At 49.7% G+C, this 17,961-nt stretch overlaps 1 protein-coding gene across 1 annotated transcript in view; it reads right to left on the bottom strand.

Moving 5' to 3' along the window:
• LOC134983114 (zinc finger protein ZFP2-like) overlaps nt 1-17,961 on the bottom strand; it is a 38,766-nt gene that overhangs the window by 16,835 nt on the left and 3,970 nt on the right. The window contains exon 2 of the mRNA XM_063948831.1: nt 5,183-5,339. Coding sequence (XP_063804901.1) covers nt 5,183-5,279 — 97 coding nt within the window. The 5' untranslated portion in view covers nt 5,280-5,339. The remainder of the gene's footprint in view (nt 1-5,182; nt 5,340-17,961) is intronic.

Raw genomic sequence — 17,961 nt, 5'->3', positions numbered from 1 at the left:
TTATATACTTTGCACCAGGTACAGCACGTTATACACTTTGCACCAGGTACAGCACGTTATACACTTTGCACCAGGTACAGCACGTTATACACTTTGCACCGGGTACAGCACGTTATACACTTTGCACCGGGTACAGCACGTTATACACTTTGCACCGGGTACAGCACGCTATACACTTTGCACCAGGTACAGCACGTTATACACTTTGCACCGGGTACAGCACGCTATACACTTTGCACCAGGTACAGCACGCTATACACTTTGCACCAGGTACAGCACGTTATACACTTTGCACCGGGTACAGCACGTTATACACTTTGCACCAGGTACAGCACGTTATACACTTTGCACCGGGTACAGCACGCTATACACTTTGCACCAGGTACAGCACGCTATACACTTTGCACCAGGTACAGCACGTTATACACTTTGCACCGGGTACAGCACGCTATACACTTTGCACCAGGTACAGCACGTTATACACTTTGCACCGGGTACAGCACATTATACACTTTGCACCGGGTACAGCACGTTATACACTTTGCACCAGGTACAGCACGCTATACACTTTGCACCAGGTACAGCACGTTATACACTTTGCAGCCACCACCTCAGACCCCCCCAGACACAGCGATCACGGGTGTCAGTGAGGGAGGGTGGTGTCCACAGTGATTGTGCGGGAAAGGGGGTGGGGGATTGTGCAGGAAGGGGATGCCCAGTCATTGCAGGTCTCACTGGAAGGGGAGTCCTGCCTGTGACGAGTACTCACAACACCATATCAATATTAACTTATCCAGGCTGTAGCAATGCCCCCCAGCAGCCGCATCACCCTCCCTCCCTCCCTATGTAATGAGCCAAGCGAGGAGCGGACAGAGCAGCAGAGTAGCCGCTGCCCCGCTCACTGTCCCGTCTGCCAGGCTGTGTGGTCAGCGCCTCTCACTCGCTGCGTCAGCCCCGTATCCCGCGGCAGCGCACAGACGGGTGAGGACAGGGAGGAGGATGGATCACACACTGACAGCGCATTGCCGTGCAGCGCAGCGCGTCCTCACCTTTAATGTCGAACCTGGAATCCGCCCTGCGGCCGGCACAGGGAGCGCTGCTAAATCCCTGAGTCTCAGCCCCAGGATTTGATTGCTGTCACCCGGAGCCCAAGGAGGAGGATTCAAGCTGCAGAGCGGGAAGCGAAGTCAGGACGGAGGCTGCCGCGGTGATTGGATGAGAGGAAACGCTGCCAGCAGTGATTGGTTGGGGACACTGCTGGCTATGACTGGTTGAAGAAACGTGTGATGCTGCCTGCAGTGATTGGTAGGGGAGTCACAGCGCGTCCCGCAGGACCCCCTCCTTTTTCAGAACTGAGTCCCCCACTGCCTATAACGCGTAAAATACGCGTTATAGCGCGTTTTTGCGATCACTGTATATACTCCCACTCCTCCATGGAGAAATAGACAGTGACATCCTCACACCTTATAGGAACCTGACACACACAATGATACAGTCAACAACCAGACAGATCCCCTGGTGTTACTGTATAATGCCCCATTCCCAGCAGTCACCTCTCCAGTCATCACCCAGACACATCCCCTGGTGGTACTGTATAATGTCCCATTCCCAGCAGTCACCTCTCCAGACACATCCCCTGGTGTTACTGTATAATGTCCCATTCCCAGCAGTCACCTCTCCAGTCACATCCCCCGGTGTTAATGTATAATGTCCCATTCCCAGCAGTCACCTCTCCAGTCATCACCTAGACACATCCCCTGGTGTTACTGTATAATGCCCATCCCCAGCAGTCACCTCTCCAGACACATCCCCTGGTGTTACTGTATAATGCCCCATTCCCAGCAGTCACCTCTCCTGTCATATCCCCTGGTGTTACTGTATAATGCCCCATTCCCAGCAGTCACCTCTCCAGACACATCCCCTGGTGTTACTGTATAATGCCCCATTCCCAGCAGTCACCTCTCTGGACACATCCCCTGGTGTTACTGTATAATGTCCCATTCCCAGCAGTTACCTCTCCGGTCACATCCCCTGGTGTTACCGTATAATGTCCCATTCCCAGCAGTCACCTCTCCGGTCACATCCCCTGGTGTTACTGTATAATGCCCATTCCCAGCAGTCACCTCTCCAGACACATCCCCTGGTGTTACTGTATAATGTCTCATTCCCAGCAGTCACCTCTCCGGTCACATCCCCTGGTGTCACTGTATAATGTCCCATTCCCGGCAGTCACCTCTCCAGTCATCACCTAGACACATCCCCTGGTGTTACTGTATAATCTCCCATTCCCAGTAGTCACCTCTCCGGTCACATCCCCCGGTGTTACTGTATAATGCCCATTCCCAGCAGTCACCTCTACTGTCATATCCCCTGGTGTTACTGTATAATCTCCCATTCCCAGTAGTCACCTCTCCGGTCACATCCCCCGGTGTTACTGTATAATGCCCATTCCCAGCAGTCACCTCTCCGGCCAGCAGCTAATGATCTTGCTGGTGAGTTTAAGGACAATCTTGCCTGTGGTGAGGATCTGACTAATCCTCCTGACACACAGGGATGACTCCCATGTATCTCACATTCATGCCCATAAAACTTCTCCACATGTGCCTCAGACCACACCAATGTCCCTTAAATGCCCATCATACTACACCTGATGCCAGTAAGACCTCTAGATATGCCCCATCATACCTCTCTATATGCTAAATACAAGCCTCTGAAACCTGCCCTCGCCCACATGCCCATCAGACACCCCCCAGATGCCACTTATTAGCCCATTAGATCTTCTCCACTGTCCCATAAAACTTTCCCCACATGGGTACCAGAGCTTCCCACATGGTGCTTACACGCTAGGGATGGCCGCCGCAAGGACACTGGCTGATGGTTAGACCATCGATGGCTACTGAGTGCACAGGTGTAGTGAAGCCCTGCTGCCGGCACTGCTCCCGGGTGTCCTCAGCTGTATGGCTGGAATGAGCCATTGGGATCAAATATATGATGGCGATGGACATCGCAGACCAGACATTTAATGTGGAAAAAAAAATCCATGGAATCTGAGAGCATCATTAGCAGCCAGCCATCGGTTTCCCATCTTATTACTCACAGTAGGCTGTTTAGAAGGGCGCAGAGCAGTCTGATTTTTAAGAGGCAAAATGTGTCCTGCCCTTTTACCTGCTAAAATAGACTACTCACATAAAGGGGAGAGGATGGGGGGGGGGAGGGGGGAAGGGGGAGTCCAGCACTCCGTAAGTGCTGGGCACGCCCCCAATAGTGACTCTGGAAGGGCTGTGCACGCTTTTTGAGTGCATGTGCATATTGCCTCCATATCACTGCGTCTTGCACTGCCCGCTTCCTGGCAGGATCACTACATCTCACCTCACTTCTGAGTACAGCACAGATGGGGAGCAGGGAGCTGCCACCAGGGATAGGCTGCAGGGACTGAGCCCCCAGACCATGCTGTATAATGAGTAATGACACTGCTATAGCACAGGAGGCACTTACTGCCTGACATGCCTGTAACCCCCCATATACAGCAGGGGGAGGCAGCCTGTGAGACTACACATCCCAGCACGCCCTCACCAGAACACTGCGGCTGGGCTATGTAGTACCACAGGTCCCCTGCCCCTGTCATACCGTATGAGTGAGAGAAGAAGCCGCACACGTGATCAGCGCCGATAACACAGGACATTACCTACTGCTGCCAGTAACCGGGAGGAGGCTGCACACCACTTCCTGCTTGGGAGGGGCCAGCACTTCCGGTCTAGCGCAGCCACATCCGGTCTGTGCGTTCCACATTACTTACGGTTACCGGGACTCCTCCAGGGCGGAAGTTACAGTACGTACCCGGTACCAGCAGTGGAAAACAATAAGGTGCAGTAGAGGCTGGTGATGCGCAGGAGAGGGGTCAGTTGTGACACATAGGCGCCTACATGGGGGAACAAGCTGCGGAGGGGCAGGAAGACGCTGTGTGTACAAAGGGTGCCATATGGGAGGCAGATCAGGCAAAGGCTCATAAGTGTGTGGGCTGGGGAGAGAGACTGCTGCTGCAGCGGTCACTCCTTCCTCCCCGCTCCTAGTGCCCCTGCCTACAATGGGGATGAGGGGCAGCAGGACCTTGGCCCCTCTAACAGGCCCGGGTACAGAGTACCCGCTCCTCCCCCTTCTCTTGGTGCCACTGCTTGCAGCATGTTGGAAATTTTAATCAAGTACCTTTACTGCATCTTTGTCACCCCGAGCTTTAGCACCTCTGCGTTTCTGGGCGGTATGTAAAGTTTCAGCAGACATCCATGTTGGTCTTTTCCGCTTTTTTTTACTGTTTGCAGGGAATTTTCACACTTATCAAGTAGAACTTTCTTGATGCCTTCCCATAACTCATCTGGTGCACTGTTTGTATATAGATGGCAAAACGATTGTGCAAGTGATCTTTGGATTCTGGTGGTATGTTTTTTTTAATCATATTTTCCTTTTATGATTGCCTGGCACTTTTTAAGCTTTCATTTGATTTTGCATACTACCAGTTGATGATCAGCGACACAGTCGTCTCCAGGTTCTGTCTTTCCTGAGACTATAGAGATTTCCACCGTTGGATTCCACACATGTACATTTTGGTTTCTGTACAGTCCGCCAGGTGTAGTCCATGTGTATAAACGCCGTGTGTGTTGCTGGTAGAAGGTGTCTGAGAGGAACAGGCTGTTGGTCTTTCAGAATTCTATCAGACCCTCTCCAGCTTCATATCCGGTGCCAGCCCATATTTACCAACCACCTTGTCTTCAGCATCATTTCCTACTGTCACATTCAGATCACAGACAGACACTTACACATATAATAATCTCCCTGTATTCTCAGTGTCACACAACTCATACTACACCCCCGCTATAACAGAACTATCCCGGAACACTGGAAACTCCTGCACGTGCCCCTACTGGGCAGGAACGGGGTCACCTGTAAGAGAACGCACCTGGTGCAGTAACTGCAGACAAGTAACAGAGCCGGAGGATCAGGGTTCCCTGACACTGCACACGTCAGCACCACGCACTGATTACATACATGTCAGGACGGCTGCTGGACCCGGATCATGTTATGTAACAGATGTGTGTTATCTATTAGTGAGACGCGGACATTACATTGTATTACTGTAGTGACAGAACAAGGAGAATATGTGACTCTGTACTCAGTGATTATTACTCACCTGTGCTGATATCTGTAGGGATTTCCTCCTTCTTACACTGAGGATCACCAATCACATACGTCTCTTCTTCTTCCTCCTTACACTGCTGATCTATCATCACATACGTCTCCTCTTCCTCTTTTATATCTTCTACCTTATTATTAATCAGATTGTCACCCTAAACAATGCACAAAACATTAAGATAACACTTTATTTATATCATATGTCATTCATACAGTATACAGGCTTGCCATAATATCCCTGTAACTCGGGACCGCTATGAGTTACACAGGTTCTGTGGCTGAATATGGCGGCCGTATTACCCTCAGCTATTACTAAACCGTCCGAGGACTCCCCGCTGTCCTTGTTCCTCTGCTCCTGCAGCTTCCTCAGGGTGGGCTGCCATTACCAGCCCCTCTCCCTGCAGCACTGAGCCGTTGTCTGCTGTTCTGTGTAGTGTCCGTTTTTTTCTGTCTGAATAAAGATATTGTTGTTTCCTAAACTCCTGCTGGGGCTGGTCAGCTGACGTGGTTTGTCCCTGTGTCCTGGTAGCTGCATGCTTTATTTCCCAGCTCTCCCACCCTGGTCAGGACACTCAGTGTAAAGTGTGCCTTTGCTGTGGGTGATGTCATTGGGTTGACAGCAGCAGCAGCAGCAGAACCAGCTTTTATCTGACAGGGTCATGACCTCTTGTCAGCTATATACTGTATATATATATTTGTTATTGTGCTGCAGTGTCAGTATACGGGTTCTGTCATTGCACCACACCAAGACCACACATACATCACACAGGTCTGACTACTGCTACATATATCTTCAGAAACATTTTAATGATCTGTCCTTTGTATTGTCTCATCCCATCTGCCTCTCCCAAACCCACATCTCATATAGATCCCAGCTCATAGCAAGTGACAGGTCCCTTTGACCATGCTAGGCCTGGATCATACAAGATCCAGCTCAGAGCAGATGACAGGTCCTGTGACCATGCTAGCCCTGGATCATACAAGATCCAGCTCAGAGCAGATGACAGGTCCTGTGACCATGCTAGCCCTGGATCACACAAGATCCAGCTCAGAGCATATGACAGGTCCCTGTGACCATGCTAGCCCTGGATCATACAAGATCCAGCTCAGAGCTGATGACAGGTCCTGTGACCATGCTAGCCCTGGAACATACAAGATCCAGCTCAGAGCAGATGACAGGTCCTGTGACCATGCTAGCCCTGGATCATACAAGATCCAGCTCAGAGCAGATGACAGGTCCTGTGACCATTCTAGCCCTGGATCATACAAGATCCAGCTCAGAGCAGATGACAGGTCCTGTGACCATGCTAGCCCTGGATCATACAAGATCCAGCTCAGAGCAGATGACAGGTCCTGTGACCATTCTAGCCCTGGATCATACAAGATCCAGCTCAGAGCAGATGACAGGTCCGGTGACCATGCTAGCCCTGGATCATACAAGATCCAGCTCAGAGCAGATGACAGGTCCTGTGACCATTCTAGCCCTGGATCATACAAGATCCAGCTCAGAGCAGATGACAGGTCCTGTGACCATGCTAGCCCTGGATCATACAAGATCCAGCTCAGAGCAGATGACAGGTCCTGTGACCATGCTAGCCCTGGATCATACAAGATCCAGCTCAGAGCAGATGACAGGTCCTGTGACCATTCTAGCCCTGGATCATACAAGATCCAGCTCAGAGCAGATGACAGGTCCGGTGACCATGCTAGCCCTGGATCATACAAGATCCAGCTCAGAGCAGATGACAGGTCCTGTGACCATTCTAGCCCTGGATCATACAAGATCCAGCTCAGAGCAGATGACAGGTCCTGTGACCATGCTAGCCCTGGATCATACAAGATCCAGCTCAGAGCAGATGACAGGTCCTGTGACCATTCTAGCCCTGGATCATACAAGATCCAGCTCAGAGCAGATGACAGGTCCGGTGACCATGCTAGCCCTGGATCATACAAGATCCAGCTCAGAGCAGATGACAGGTCCTGTGACCATGCTAGCCCTGGATCATACAAGATCCAGCTCAGAGCAGATGACAGGTCCTGTGACCATGCTAGCCCTGGATCATACCAGATCCAGCTCAGAGCAGATGACAGGTCCTGTGACCATGCTAGCCCTGGATCATACAAGATCAAGCTCAAAGCAGATGACAGGTCCTGTGACCATTCTAGCCCTGCATCATACAAGATCCAGCTCAGAGCAGATGACCGGTCCTGTGACCATGCTAGCCCTGGATCATACAAGATCCAGCTCAGAGCAGATGACAGGTCCTGTGACCATTCTAGCCCTGCATCATACAAGATCCAGCTCAGAGCAGATGACCGGTCCTGTGACCATGCTAGCCCTGGATCATACAAGATCCAGCTCAGAGCAGATGACAGGTCCTGTGACCATGCTAGCCCTGGATCATACAAGATCCAGCTCAGAGCAGATGACAGGTCCTGTGACCATTCTAGCCCTGCATCATACAAGATCCAGCTCAGTGCAGATGACAGGGGCCTGGTGGCTTATCATACGTTTGCAAACTGTATGTAACTAAGACCTCTGGATTTCTATTATATGTATATATATAGTCTTTCATGTCTTGGTACAGGTACAGCTCGGTGTGCTGGGGGACACCAGGGGTTTATCCCCAATGTATTTCTAGCCAGACTACCCCCTCCCTTTCATGCACCTGAATTGTACTTCCTAATTGATTTGAGCAACTTACATTTTGTTCTGTTAGTATGAGGGGCATGGATGGGACCAGTGTTTGGAGGGTATGCTGGTCTCTGTATTGCCATTTGGAGATCCCGGGGGTATCTTCAGGTAAGTTAGCTCTCAATTCGGATACATTTGCTCAGATGCCATTATCATGTGGCATTATGTTATATTACCCGGAAGGGTTGTTATTATTATTATTAGTACCTGGGGTGGGTCTGGGGTGCGGTTCCCCCTGGATTGGTGGGGCTGGGCTGCTCTGGAGTAGCACACTGCGAGATCTTATTTAGCATCCCCTTAACACATTTATTAATCCTTCTGGTCTTTTAATTATACTCTCACGAGTATATTAATTTTTGTATATAGATTTTGTTTTCCTTTTATTAACACATACTAACACTTTACCTTCTCGCGTTGTGCTGCCCTGGGGTATCTGGCCTTTGCCGGTTTGTGGGGTCCTGCACCCCAGGCCCAGACCTAGAGATAGGGACCACCAGCATCAGAGGAGCCTCGTCGGGGCCTGGTGGCTTATCATACGTTTGCAAACTGTATGTAACTAAGACCTCTGGATTTCTATTATATGTATATATATAGTCTTTCATGTCTTGGTACAGGTACAGCTCGGTGTGCTGGGGGACACCAGGGGTTTATCCCCAATGTATTTCTAGCCCTGGATCATACAAGATCCAGCTCAGAGCAGATGACAGGTCCTGTGACCATGCTAGCCCTGGATCATACAAGATCCAGCTCAGAGCAGATGACAGGTCCTGTGACCATGCTAGCCCTGGATCATACAAGATCCAGCTCAGAGCAGATGACAGGTCCTGTGACCATGCTAGCCCTGGATCATACAAGATCCAGCTCAGTGCAGATGACAGGTTCTGTGACCATGCTAGCCCTGGATCATACAAGATCCAGCTCAGAGCAGATGACAGGTCCTGTGACCATGCTAGCCCTGGATCATACAAGATCCAGCTCAGTGCAGATGACAGGTCCTGTGACCATGCTAGCCCTGGATCATACAAGATCCAGCTCAGAGCAGATGACAGGTCCTGTGACCATGCTAGCCCTGGATCATAAAAGATCCAGCTCAGAGCAGATGACAGGTCCTGTGACCATGCTAGCCCTGGATCATACAAGATCCAGCTCAGAGCAGATGACAGGTCCTGTGACCATGCTAGCCCTGGATCATACAAGATCCAGCTCAGAGCAGATGACAGGTGGGCCACTGACGGCAGCAGACTGTATGACACATGAAACACTGAGCAGCCTATACACCAGGCGTAGATCAGTATTCCCATACCTCACATGGCTATCACCAGCTATATACATCTCTATATACCTATACACCACATGTACACCCCAAATTACTATATATCCCCACACACACTAATATATCCCTATACAGCATGTACACAGATCACTGTACAGCACATTTACCCCTATGCTGAAAAGGTATACATCTCACTACATACAGTACATATAGCCATACATAAACATGGTATACAGCAGGTAGCTCACTATATACAGCACATGTAGATCCCGATATACTGCTGGTAAACAGCACATAGACCCCTATATACAGCAGGTATATAGATCCGTATATACAGGGATCTCTAGACAATGAAGTGATCTGTAAATTACAGTCAATGAAGACAGACAGAAGTCACAGATAGGGAAGAGGAGGGGGGGGCGTGCTCGGGTCACAATGCCGTCCGGTAGGGTGTTTCATTTTGTAAGGCAAAAAATAAAATGTAAAATTTTTGCAGACTTTGCTTACGCCCCGAGTCTTAGTCATGTAAAAGATATATATATGCCAAATTTCAAGAAGATTGGATAATATTTAGAGGTTGCACACCTTGATCACTTTTGTAAAAGTAGGCAAAAAAATAAGATTTTACTCACCGGTAAATCTATTTCTCGTAGTCCGTAGTGGATGCTGGGAACTCCGAAAGGACCATGGGGAATAGCGGCTCCGCAGGAGACTGGGCACAACTAAAGAAAGCTTTAGGTCACCTGGTGTGCACTGGCTCCTCCCACTATGACCCTCCTCCAAGCCTCAGTTAGGACACTGTGCCCGGACGAGCTGACATAATAAGGAAGGATTTTGAATCCCGGGTAAGACTCATACCAGTCACACCAATCACACCGTATAACTCGTGATACTATACCCAGTTAACAGTATGAAAATACTAAGCCTCTCAACAGATGGCTCAACAATAACCCTTTAGTTAACAATAACTATGTACAAGTATTGCAGACAATCCGCACTTGGGATGGGCGCCCAGCATCCACTACGGACTACGAGAAATAGATTTACCGGTGAGTAAAATCTTATTTTCTCTGACGTCCTAGTGGATGCTGGGAACTCCGAAAGGACCATGGGGATTATACCAAAGCTCCCAAACGGGCGGGAGAGTGCGGATGACTCTGCAGCACCGAATATGAGAACTCAAGGTCCTCCTCAGCCAGGGTATCAAATTTGTAGAATTTTGCAAACGTGTTTGCCCCTGACCAAGTAGCAGCTCGGCAAAGTTGTAAAGCCGAGACCCCTCGGGCAGCCGCCCAAGATGAGCCCACCTTCCTTGTGGAATGGGCTTTTACTGATTTAGGATGCGGCAGTCCAGCCGCAGAATGCGCCTGCTGAATCGTGTTACAGATCCAGCGAGCAATAGTCTGCTTAGAAGCAGGAGCACCCAGTTTGTTGGGTGCATACAGGATAAATAGCGAGTCAGTTTTCCTGACTCTAGCCATCCTGGAAACATAAATTTTCAAGGCCCTGACTACGTACAGTAACTTGGACTCCTCCAAGTCCCTAGTAGCCGCAGGCACCACAATAGGCTGGTTCAAGTGAAAGGCTGATACCACCTTAGGGAGAAACTGGGGACGAGTCCTCAATTCTGCCCTATCCATATGGAAAATCAGATAAGGGCTTTTACACGACAAAGCCGCCAATTCTGACACACGCCTGGCCGAAGCCAAAGCCAATAACATTACCACTTTCCACGTGAGATATTTTAGATCCACGGTTTTAAGTGGCTCAAACCAATGAGATTTTAAGAAACTCAACACCACGTTGAGATCCCAAGGTGCCACTGGAGGCACAAACGGGGGCTGAATATGCAGCACTCCCTTCACAAACGTCTGAACTTCAGGCAGTGAAGCTAGTTCTTTCTGGAAGAAAATCGACAGAGCCGAGATCTGTACCTTAATGGAGCCTAATTTCAGGCCCATAGTCACTCCTGCTTGTAGGAAGTGCAGAAATCGACCTAGTTGAAATTCCTCTGTTGGGGCCTTTTTGGCCTCACACCAAGCAACATATTTCCGCCATATGCGGTGATAATGCTTTGCAGTTACATCTTTCCTGGCTTTAATCAGCGTAGGAATGACTTCCTCCGGAATGCCCTTTTCCTTCAGGATCCGGTGTTCAACCGCCATGCCGTCAAACGCAGCCGCGGTAAGTCTTGGAATAGACAAGGCCCCTGCTGCAGCAGGTCCTGTCTGAGCGGCAGAGGCCATGGGTCCTCTGAGATCATCTCTTGAAGTTCCGGGTACCACGCTCGTCGTGGCCAATCCGGAACCACGAGTATTGTTCTTACTCCTCGTTTTTTTATTATTCTCAATACCTTTGGTATGAGAGGTAGAGGAGGGAACACAAACTGACTGGTACACCCACGGTGTCACTAGAGCGTCCACAGCTATCGCCTGAGGGTCCCGTGACCTGGCGCAATATCTCTCTAGTTTTTTGTTTAGGCGGGACGCCATCATGTCCACCTGTTGCCGTTCCCATTGATTTACAATCATTTGGAAGACTTCTGGATGAAGTCCCCACTCTCCCGGGTGGAGGTCGTGTCTGCTGAGAAAGTCTGCTTCCCAGTTGTCCACTCCCGGGATGAACACTGCTGACAGTGCTAGTATATGATTTTCCGCCCAACGGAGAATCCTTGTGGCTTCTGCCATTGCCATCCTGCTTCTTGTGCCGCCCTGTCGATTTACATGGGCGACTGCCGTGATGTTGCCTGATTGGATCAGTACCGGCTGGTGTAGAAGCAGGGATTTTGCCTGACTTAGGGCATTGTAAATGGCCCTTAGTTCCAGAATATTTATGTGTAGGGAAGTCTCCTGACTCGACCACAGTCCTTGGAAGTTTCTTCCCTGTGTGACTGCCCCCCAGCCTCGAAGGCTGGCATCCGTGGTCACCAGGACCCAGTCCTGTATACCGAATCTGCGGCCCTCTAGAAGATGAGCCCTCTGCAGCCACCACAGCAGAGACACCCTGGTTCTTTGAGACAGGGTTATTAAGCGATGCATCTGGAGATGCGATCCGGACCATTGGTCCAGCAGGTCCCACTGAAAAATTCTGGCATGGAACCTGCCGTAAGGAATTGCTTCGTAAGAAGCAACCATCTTTCCCAGGACCCGCGTGCAGTGATGCACCGATACCTGTTTTGGTTTCAGGAGGTCTCTGACTAGAGATGACAGCTCCTTGGCTTTCTCCTCCGGGAGAAACACTTTTTTCTGGACTGTATCCAGAATCATACCCAGGAACAGTAGACGTGTCGTCGGAACCAGCTGTGATTTTGGAATATTCAGAATCCAACCGTGTTGGTGCAGCACCTCCTGAGATAGTGCTACTCCTACCAACAACTGCTCCTTGGACCTCGCTTTTATTAGGAGATCGTCGAAGTACGGGATAATTAAAACTCCCTTTTTTCGAAGGAGTATCATCATTTCCGCCATTACCTTGGTAAACACCCTCGGTGCCGTGGACAGTCCAAATGGCAACGTCTGGAATTGGTAATGGAAATCCTGTACCACAAATCGGAGGTACTCCTGGTGAGGATGGTAAATGGGGACATGCAGGTAAGCATCCTTGATATCCAGGGATACCATGTAATCCCCCTCGTCCAGACTTGCAATAACCGCCCTGAGCGATTCCATCTTGAACTTGAATTTTTTTATGTATGTGTTCAAGGATTTAAAATGTAAAATTGGTCTCACCGAACCGTCCGGTTTCGGTACCACAAATAGTGTGGAATAGTAACCCCGGCCTTGTTGAAGTAGGGGCACCTTGATTATCACCTGCTGGGAATACAGCTTGTGAATTGCCGCTAGCACCGCCTCCCTGTCTGAGGGAGCAATCGGCAAGGCAGATTTTAGGAACCGGTGGGGTGGAGATGCCTCGAATTCCAGTTTGTACCCCTGAGATACTATTTGAAGGATCCAGGGATCCACCTGTGAGCGAGCCCACTGATCGCTGAAATTTTTGAGGCGGCCCCCCACCGTACCTGGCTCCGCCTGTGGAGCCCCACCGTCATGCGGCGGACTTGGAAGAAGAAGCGGGGGAGGACTTTTGCTCCTGGGAACCTGCTGTTTGTTGCAGCCTTTTTCCCCTACCTCTGCCTCTGGACAGAAAAGACCCGCCTTTTCCACGCCTGTTTTTCTCGGTCCGAAAGGACTGAACCTGATAAAACGGCGCCTTCTTAGGCTGTGAGGGAACATGGGGTAAAAATGCTGACTTCCCAGATGTTGCTGTGGAAACTAGGTCCGAGAGACCATCCCCAAATAACTCCTCACCCTTATAAGGCAAACTTCCATGTGCCTTTTTGAATCTGCATCCCCTGTCCACTGCCGAGTCCATAAGCCTCTCCTAGCAGAAATGGACAATGCACTTACTTTAGATGCCAGCCGGCAGATCTCCCTCTGTGCATCTCTCATGTATAAGACAGAGTCTTTGATATGCTCTATGGTTAGCAGAATAGTGTCTCTGTCTAGTGTGTCAATATTTTCTGACAGGTTATCTGACCACGCAGCGGCAGCACTGCAAATCCATGCTGACGCAATAGCTGGTCTAAGTATAATGCCTGAGTGTGTGTATACAGACTTCAGGATCGCCTCCTGCTTTCTATCAGCAGGTTCCTTGAGGGCGGCCGTATCCGGAGACGGTAGTGCCACCTTTTTAGACAAACGTGTGAGCGCTTTATTCACCCTAGGAGGTGTTTCCCAATGTGACCTATCCTCTGGCGGGAAAGGGAACGCCATTAGTAACTTCTTAGGAATTACCAATTTTTTATCAGGGAAAGCCCACGCTTCTTCACACACTTCATTTAATTCTTCTGATGGGGGAAAAACTACGGGTAGTTTTTTTCTCCCCAAACATAATACCCTTTTTAGTGGTACCTGGAATTATATCAGAAATGTGTAACACCTCTTTCATTGCCTCAATCATTCAGCGAATGGCCTTAGTGGACATTAGACTAGACTCATCGTCGTCGACACTGGTGTCAGTATCCGTGTCGACATCTGCGTCTGCCATCTGGAGGAAGCGGGCGTTTTAGAGCCCCTGATGACCTTTGAGACGCCTGGACAGGCACGAGCTGAGAAGACGGCTGTCCCACATTTGGCATGTCGTCAAATTTTTTATGTAAGGAGTCTATACGTGCACTCAATTCTTTCCATAAGCCCTCAGGTGTCTGCCCCGCAGGGGGTGACATCCCTTCTATAGGCATCTGCTCCGCCTCCACATCATTATCCTCATCAAACATGTCGACACAGCCGTACCGACACACCGCACACATAGAGGGAATGCTCGAACAGAGGACAGGACCCACAAAAGCCCTTTGGGGGGACAGAGTGAGAGTATGCCAGCACACACCAGAGCGCTATATAATGCAGGGACTAACTGAATTATGTCCCCTATAGCTGCTTTTATCTATATATATATATATATATATATATATATATATATATATATATATATATATATATATACTGCGCCTAAATTTAGTGCCCCCCCCTCTCTTTTTTACCCTTTTCTGTAGTGTAGACTGCAGGGGAGAGCCAGGGAGCTTCCTTCCAGCGGAGCTGTGAGGGAGAAATGGCGCCAGTGTGCTGAAGGAGATAGCTCCGCCCCTTTTCCGCAGACTATTCTCCCGCTTTTTTCAGGATTCTGGCAGGGGTATTTACCACATATATAGCCTCTGGGGCTATATATTGTGGTATTTTTGCCAGCCAAGGTGTTTTTATTGCTGCTCAGGGCGCCCCCCCCCAAGCGCCCTGCACCCTCAGTGACCGGAGTGTGAAGTGTGTATGAGGAGCAATGGCGCACAGCTGCAGTGCTGTGCGCTACCTTGGTGAAGACTGATGTCTTCTGCCGCCGATTTTCCGGACCTCTTCTTGCTTCTGGCTCTGTAAGGGGGACGGCGGCGCGGCTCCGGGACCGAACACCAAGGACGGGCCTGCGGTCGATCCCTCTGGAGCTAACGGTGTCCAGTAGCCTAAGAAGCCCAAGCTGGCTGCAAGCAGGCAGGTTCGCTTCTTCTCCCCTTAGTCCCTCGCTGCAATGAGCCTGTTGCCAGCAGGTCTCACTGAAAATAAAAAACCTAATTCTATACTTTCTTTCTAGAAGCTCAGGAGAGCCCCTAGTGTGCATCCAACCTCGGCCGGGCACAAAATCTAACTGAGGCTTGGAGGAGGGTCATAGTGGGAGGAGCCAGTGCACACCAGGTGACCTAAAGCTTTCTTTAGTTGTGCCCAGTCTCCTGGGCACTATTCCCCATGGTCCTTTCGGAGTTCCCAGCATCCACTAGGACGTCAGAGAAATAAAAATTTTCAATGTTAATTACTTTTTTGGAAACATTGTGGCCAAGGCTCTTTGCAGTTGCTATAAATGAAGTACTTGCTTGTCGAATAGAGAGCTGTTCTCGATCCCAAGTAGACGTGAGTGTCTGATCAAGAGGTTTTAATCTATGACATTTTTTCGTTGCTGGAGGCAAAATCTCGGCCTCTTCGTCACTAGGTGCTGATGATGGAGACGAGTCTTCCAGTGTAACCGTCTTATTTATTTCAGCGATAGCTTTGTAATGTTTATTCTTATATGAATCAGTTTTGTCTTCTTTTGTACACTTGGTTCTTCTTTTCGAGGCGAAAACCTCGTCTACTCCACTCATTGACGAACTCATACGATCTTCTCTTTGTGACCTAAGAAATTCTTTATCTTCTTGTGCTACGCTAGTCATGGCCATCACATTTTGCCGGGAAATGTCAAATAACTCGACGAGGTCACCTTTCCAAATCTGCCGTTTCACATTTGCTTTATCCGTGTTTCTCGATTTCTCTTTACCCAGATTTTGGTATTCTTTGTTCAGCTTCCGTATACCAGCATGGATATTCTCCTCCGTCTTAACAGGGATATTTGCTTTCCTCCACACTTTCTGTAGTTTAGTACTGGTAGATTTAGCAGCATCCAAAAGTGTTTCTTTCATTTCCTTGTGATGGTAAATAAAAACTAAAAGCACTTGTTCCTTTGAAGGGAGCCGAGCTCCTAAAAATTCACTTCTAGCAGCCAAATTCCTCTTTTGGTTCCCATTTTATAGTTCAATTACCTGCACAAGATGAAAGAACTACATGAGAAGCCCGTTACTACAAAGCACTTCAATATTAGAAATGTCACTAGTTTGAGATAAAAGTGATCAATGTGTGCAACCCCTAAATATTATCCAATCTTCTTGAAATTTGGCATATATATCTTTTACATCACTGAGACTCGGGGCGTAAGCAAAGTCATATGAAAATCACATCTTTGGAAAAATGAAACACCCTACCGTCCGCTGTTGGCCTCCTCCTTCCTCGTGGGCAGGGGTGTAGCGAGGGTGGTTCCAGTGGCGCGCAAACTCCGGGCGCCAGAAAAGTTAGAGGGCAAGCCGCCACCTGCCCCCCTCTCCCCTCACCCGCTATACTGCGGGCCACAGAGGAGTAGGAGAAGCAGAGGGGCACATACTGACTCTGAGACTAGGTAGAGAACAAGGCAGGCCAGAGGCGACAGCAGGAGACACTGACAGCCAGCACATGCCGGAGATCTGCCGCCCTCTTTATATGTCTCTCTGTCTGCTTGTAGCTGTGCAGCAAGGTTACTTCTGTCCTGCAGCACCACTCCCTGCCCCCGCTGCTGCAGCACCTCTTTCTGCCCAGGCTGCTGCAGCACCTCTCTCTGCCCCAGCTGCTCCTACTGCAGCACCTCTCTTTGCATTAGAACAGTGATCGCACTGAGTGAAAGAATTTGTGGGTTCCAGGGACCCCTCGCTTTAAAAAATTGGGGTCCTATTCTACTATTTCTGGGTACCATCACATATTATGGGGGATGAAGGCAGGAAAGAGATGGGGGACAAGGGGAGGGTTAGGAGAAGGTAGAACTGGGGGTAGGAAGGGGGTAAGGGTAGATAGCAGTTGGCGCAGTGCTGGCGGCAAGGAGGGGGTTAGAGCCAGGTATTACTGTGGGGAGTGATGGGGGTAGGGAAGGGGTAAAGGTAGATAGCAGTTGGGGCTGTACTCAGGGCAAGCAGGGGATTAGGGGCAGAAAGTGCTGGAAGCATGGAGGGGGTAAGGGTAGAAAGCAGTTTGGGCAGTACTGGGGGAAAGGAGGTGATTGATAGCGGGTACGGCCACTGGAAGAATGACTGAGTTCCTGCAGGACGCCCTGTGAGTCAGTCCTGTGTGCACCTCAGCCAATACCATTCCTCAGCATTGGCTGAGGTACATACAGGACTCTGACTCACAGGGCGTCCTGAAGGACCCGGTCTGTTGTCCTCTGGTTACTGTACAGCTATAAATAAAAGATAATAATAATGCAATGCCCAGCATGCCGGCAGTAAAAGGCTCTCTCTATTCTAACATCCAGATTTACAACCTGAGCTACTATCTATAAAATACAACACAGACTACACAGAAGATACCGTAGGCCTGATACACAACCTGCTCAGGCTCCCGGGTGCAGTAACCATCAGTAAGCCTGGGTCTAATACCTGCACCATAGCCATAGAGAGCCACAGATTGCCTCCTCCTGCTGTACAGGCCAGAAAAGGAGAGAACAGAGCAGCATGGGAAAGGGACCAGGGACGGCTGTATTTATGTGCGCTCCGTGGTCACAAGAATGGGTGACAGTCACCACATTGCTGCCCAGCCCAAGGCTGCCCCCTCCCGTGTTACCTGGCGCTGCTGCACTGATGATAGACACGCACCCCCCACAGTGCTGCAGCGGCGGATCTAGATAAGTAACGGTCTATGCATGCATTAAGTCCAGTGTT

The sequence above is a fragment of the Pseudophryne corroboree genome (genome assembly GCF_028390025.1).
Source record: "Pseudophryne corroboree isolate aPseCor3 chromosome 3 unlocalized genomic scaffold, aPseCor3.hap2 SUPER_3_unloc_1, whole genome shotgun sequence".
In the NCBI taxonomy this organism is placed as follows: Eukaryota; Metazoa; Chordata; class Amphibia; order Anura; family Myobatrachidae; genus Pseudophryne; species Pseudophryne corroboree.
This window is presented reverse-complemented; position numbering and strand designations above follow the sequence as displayed.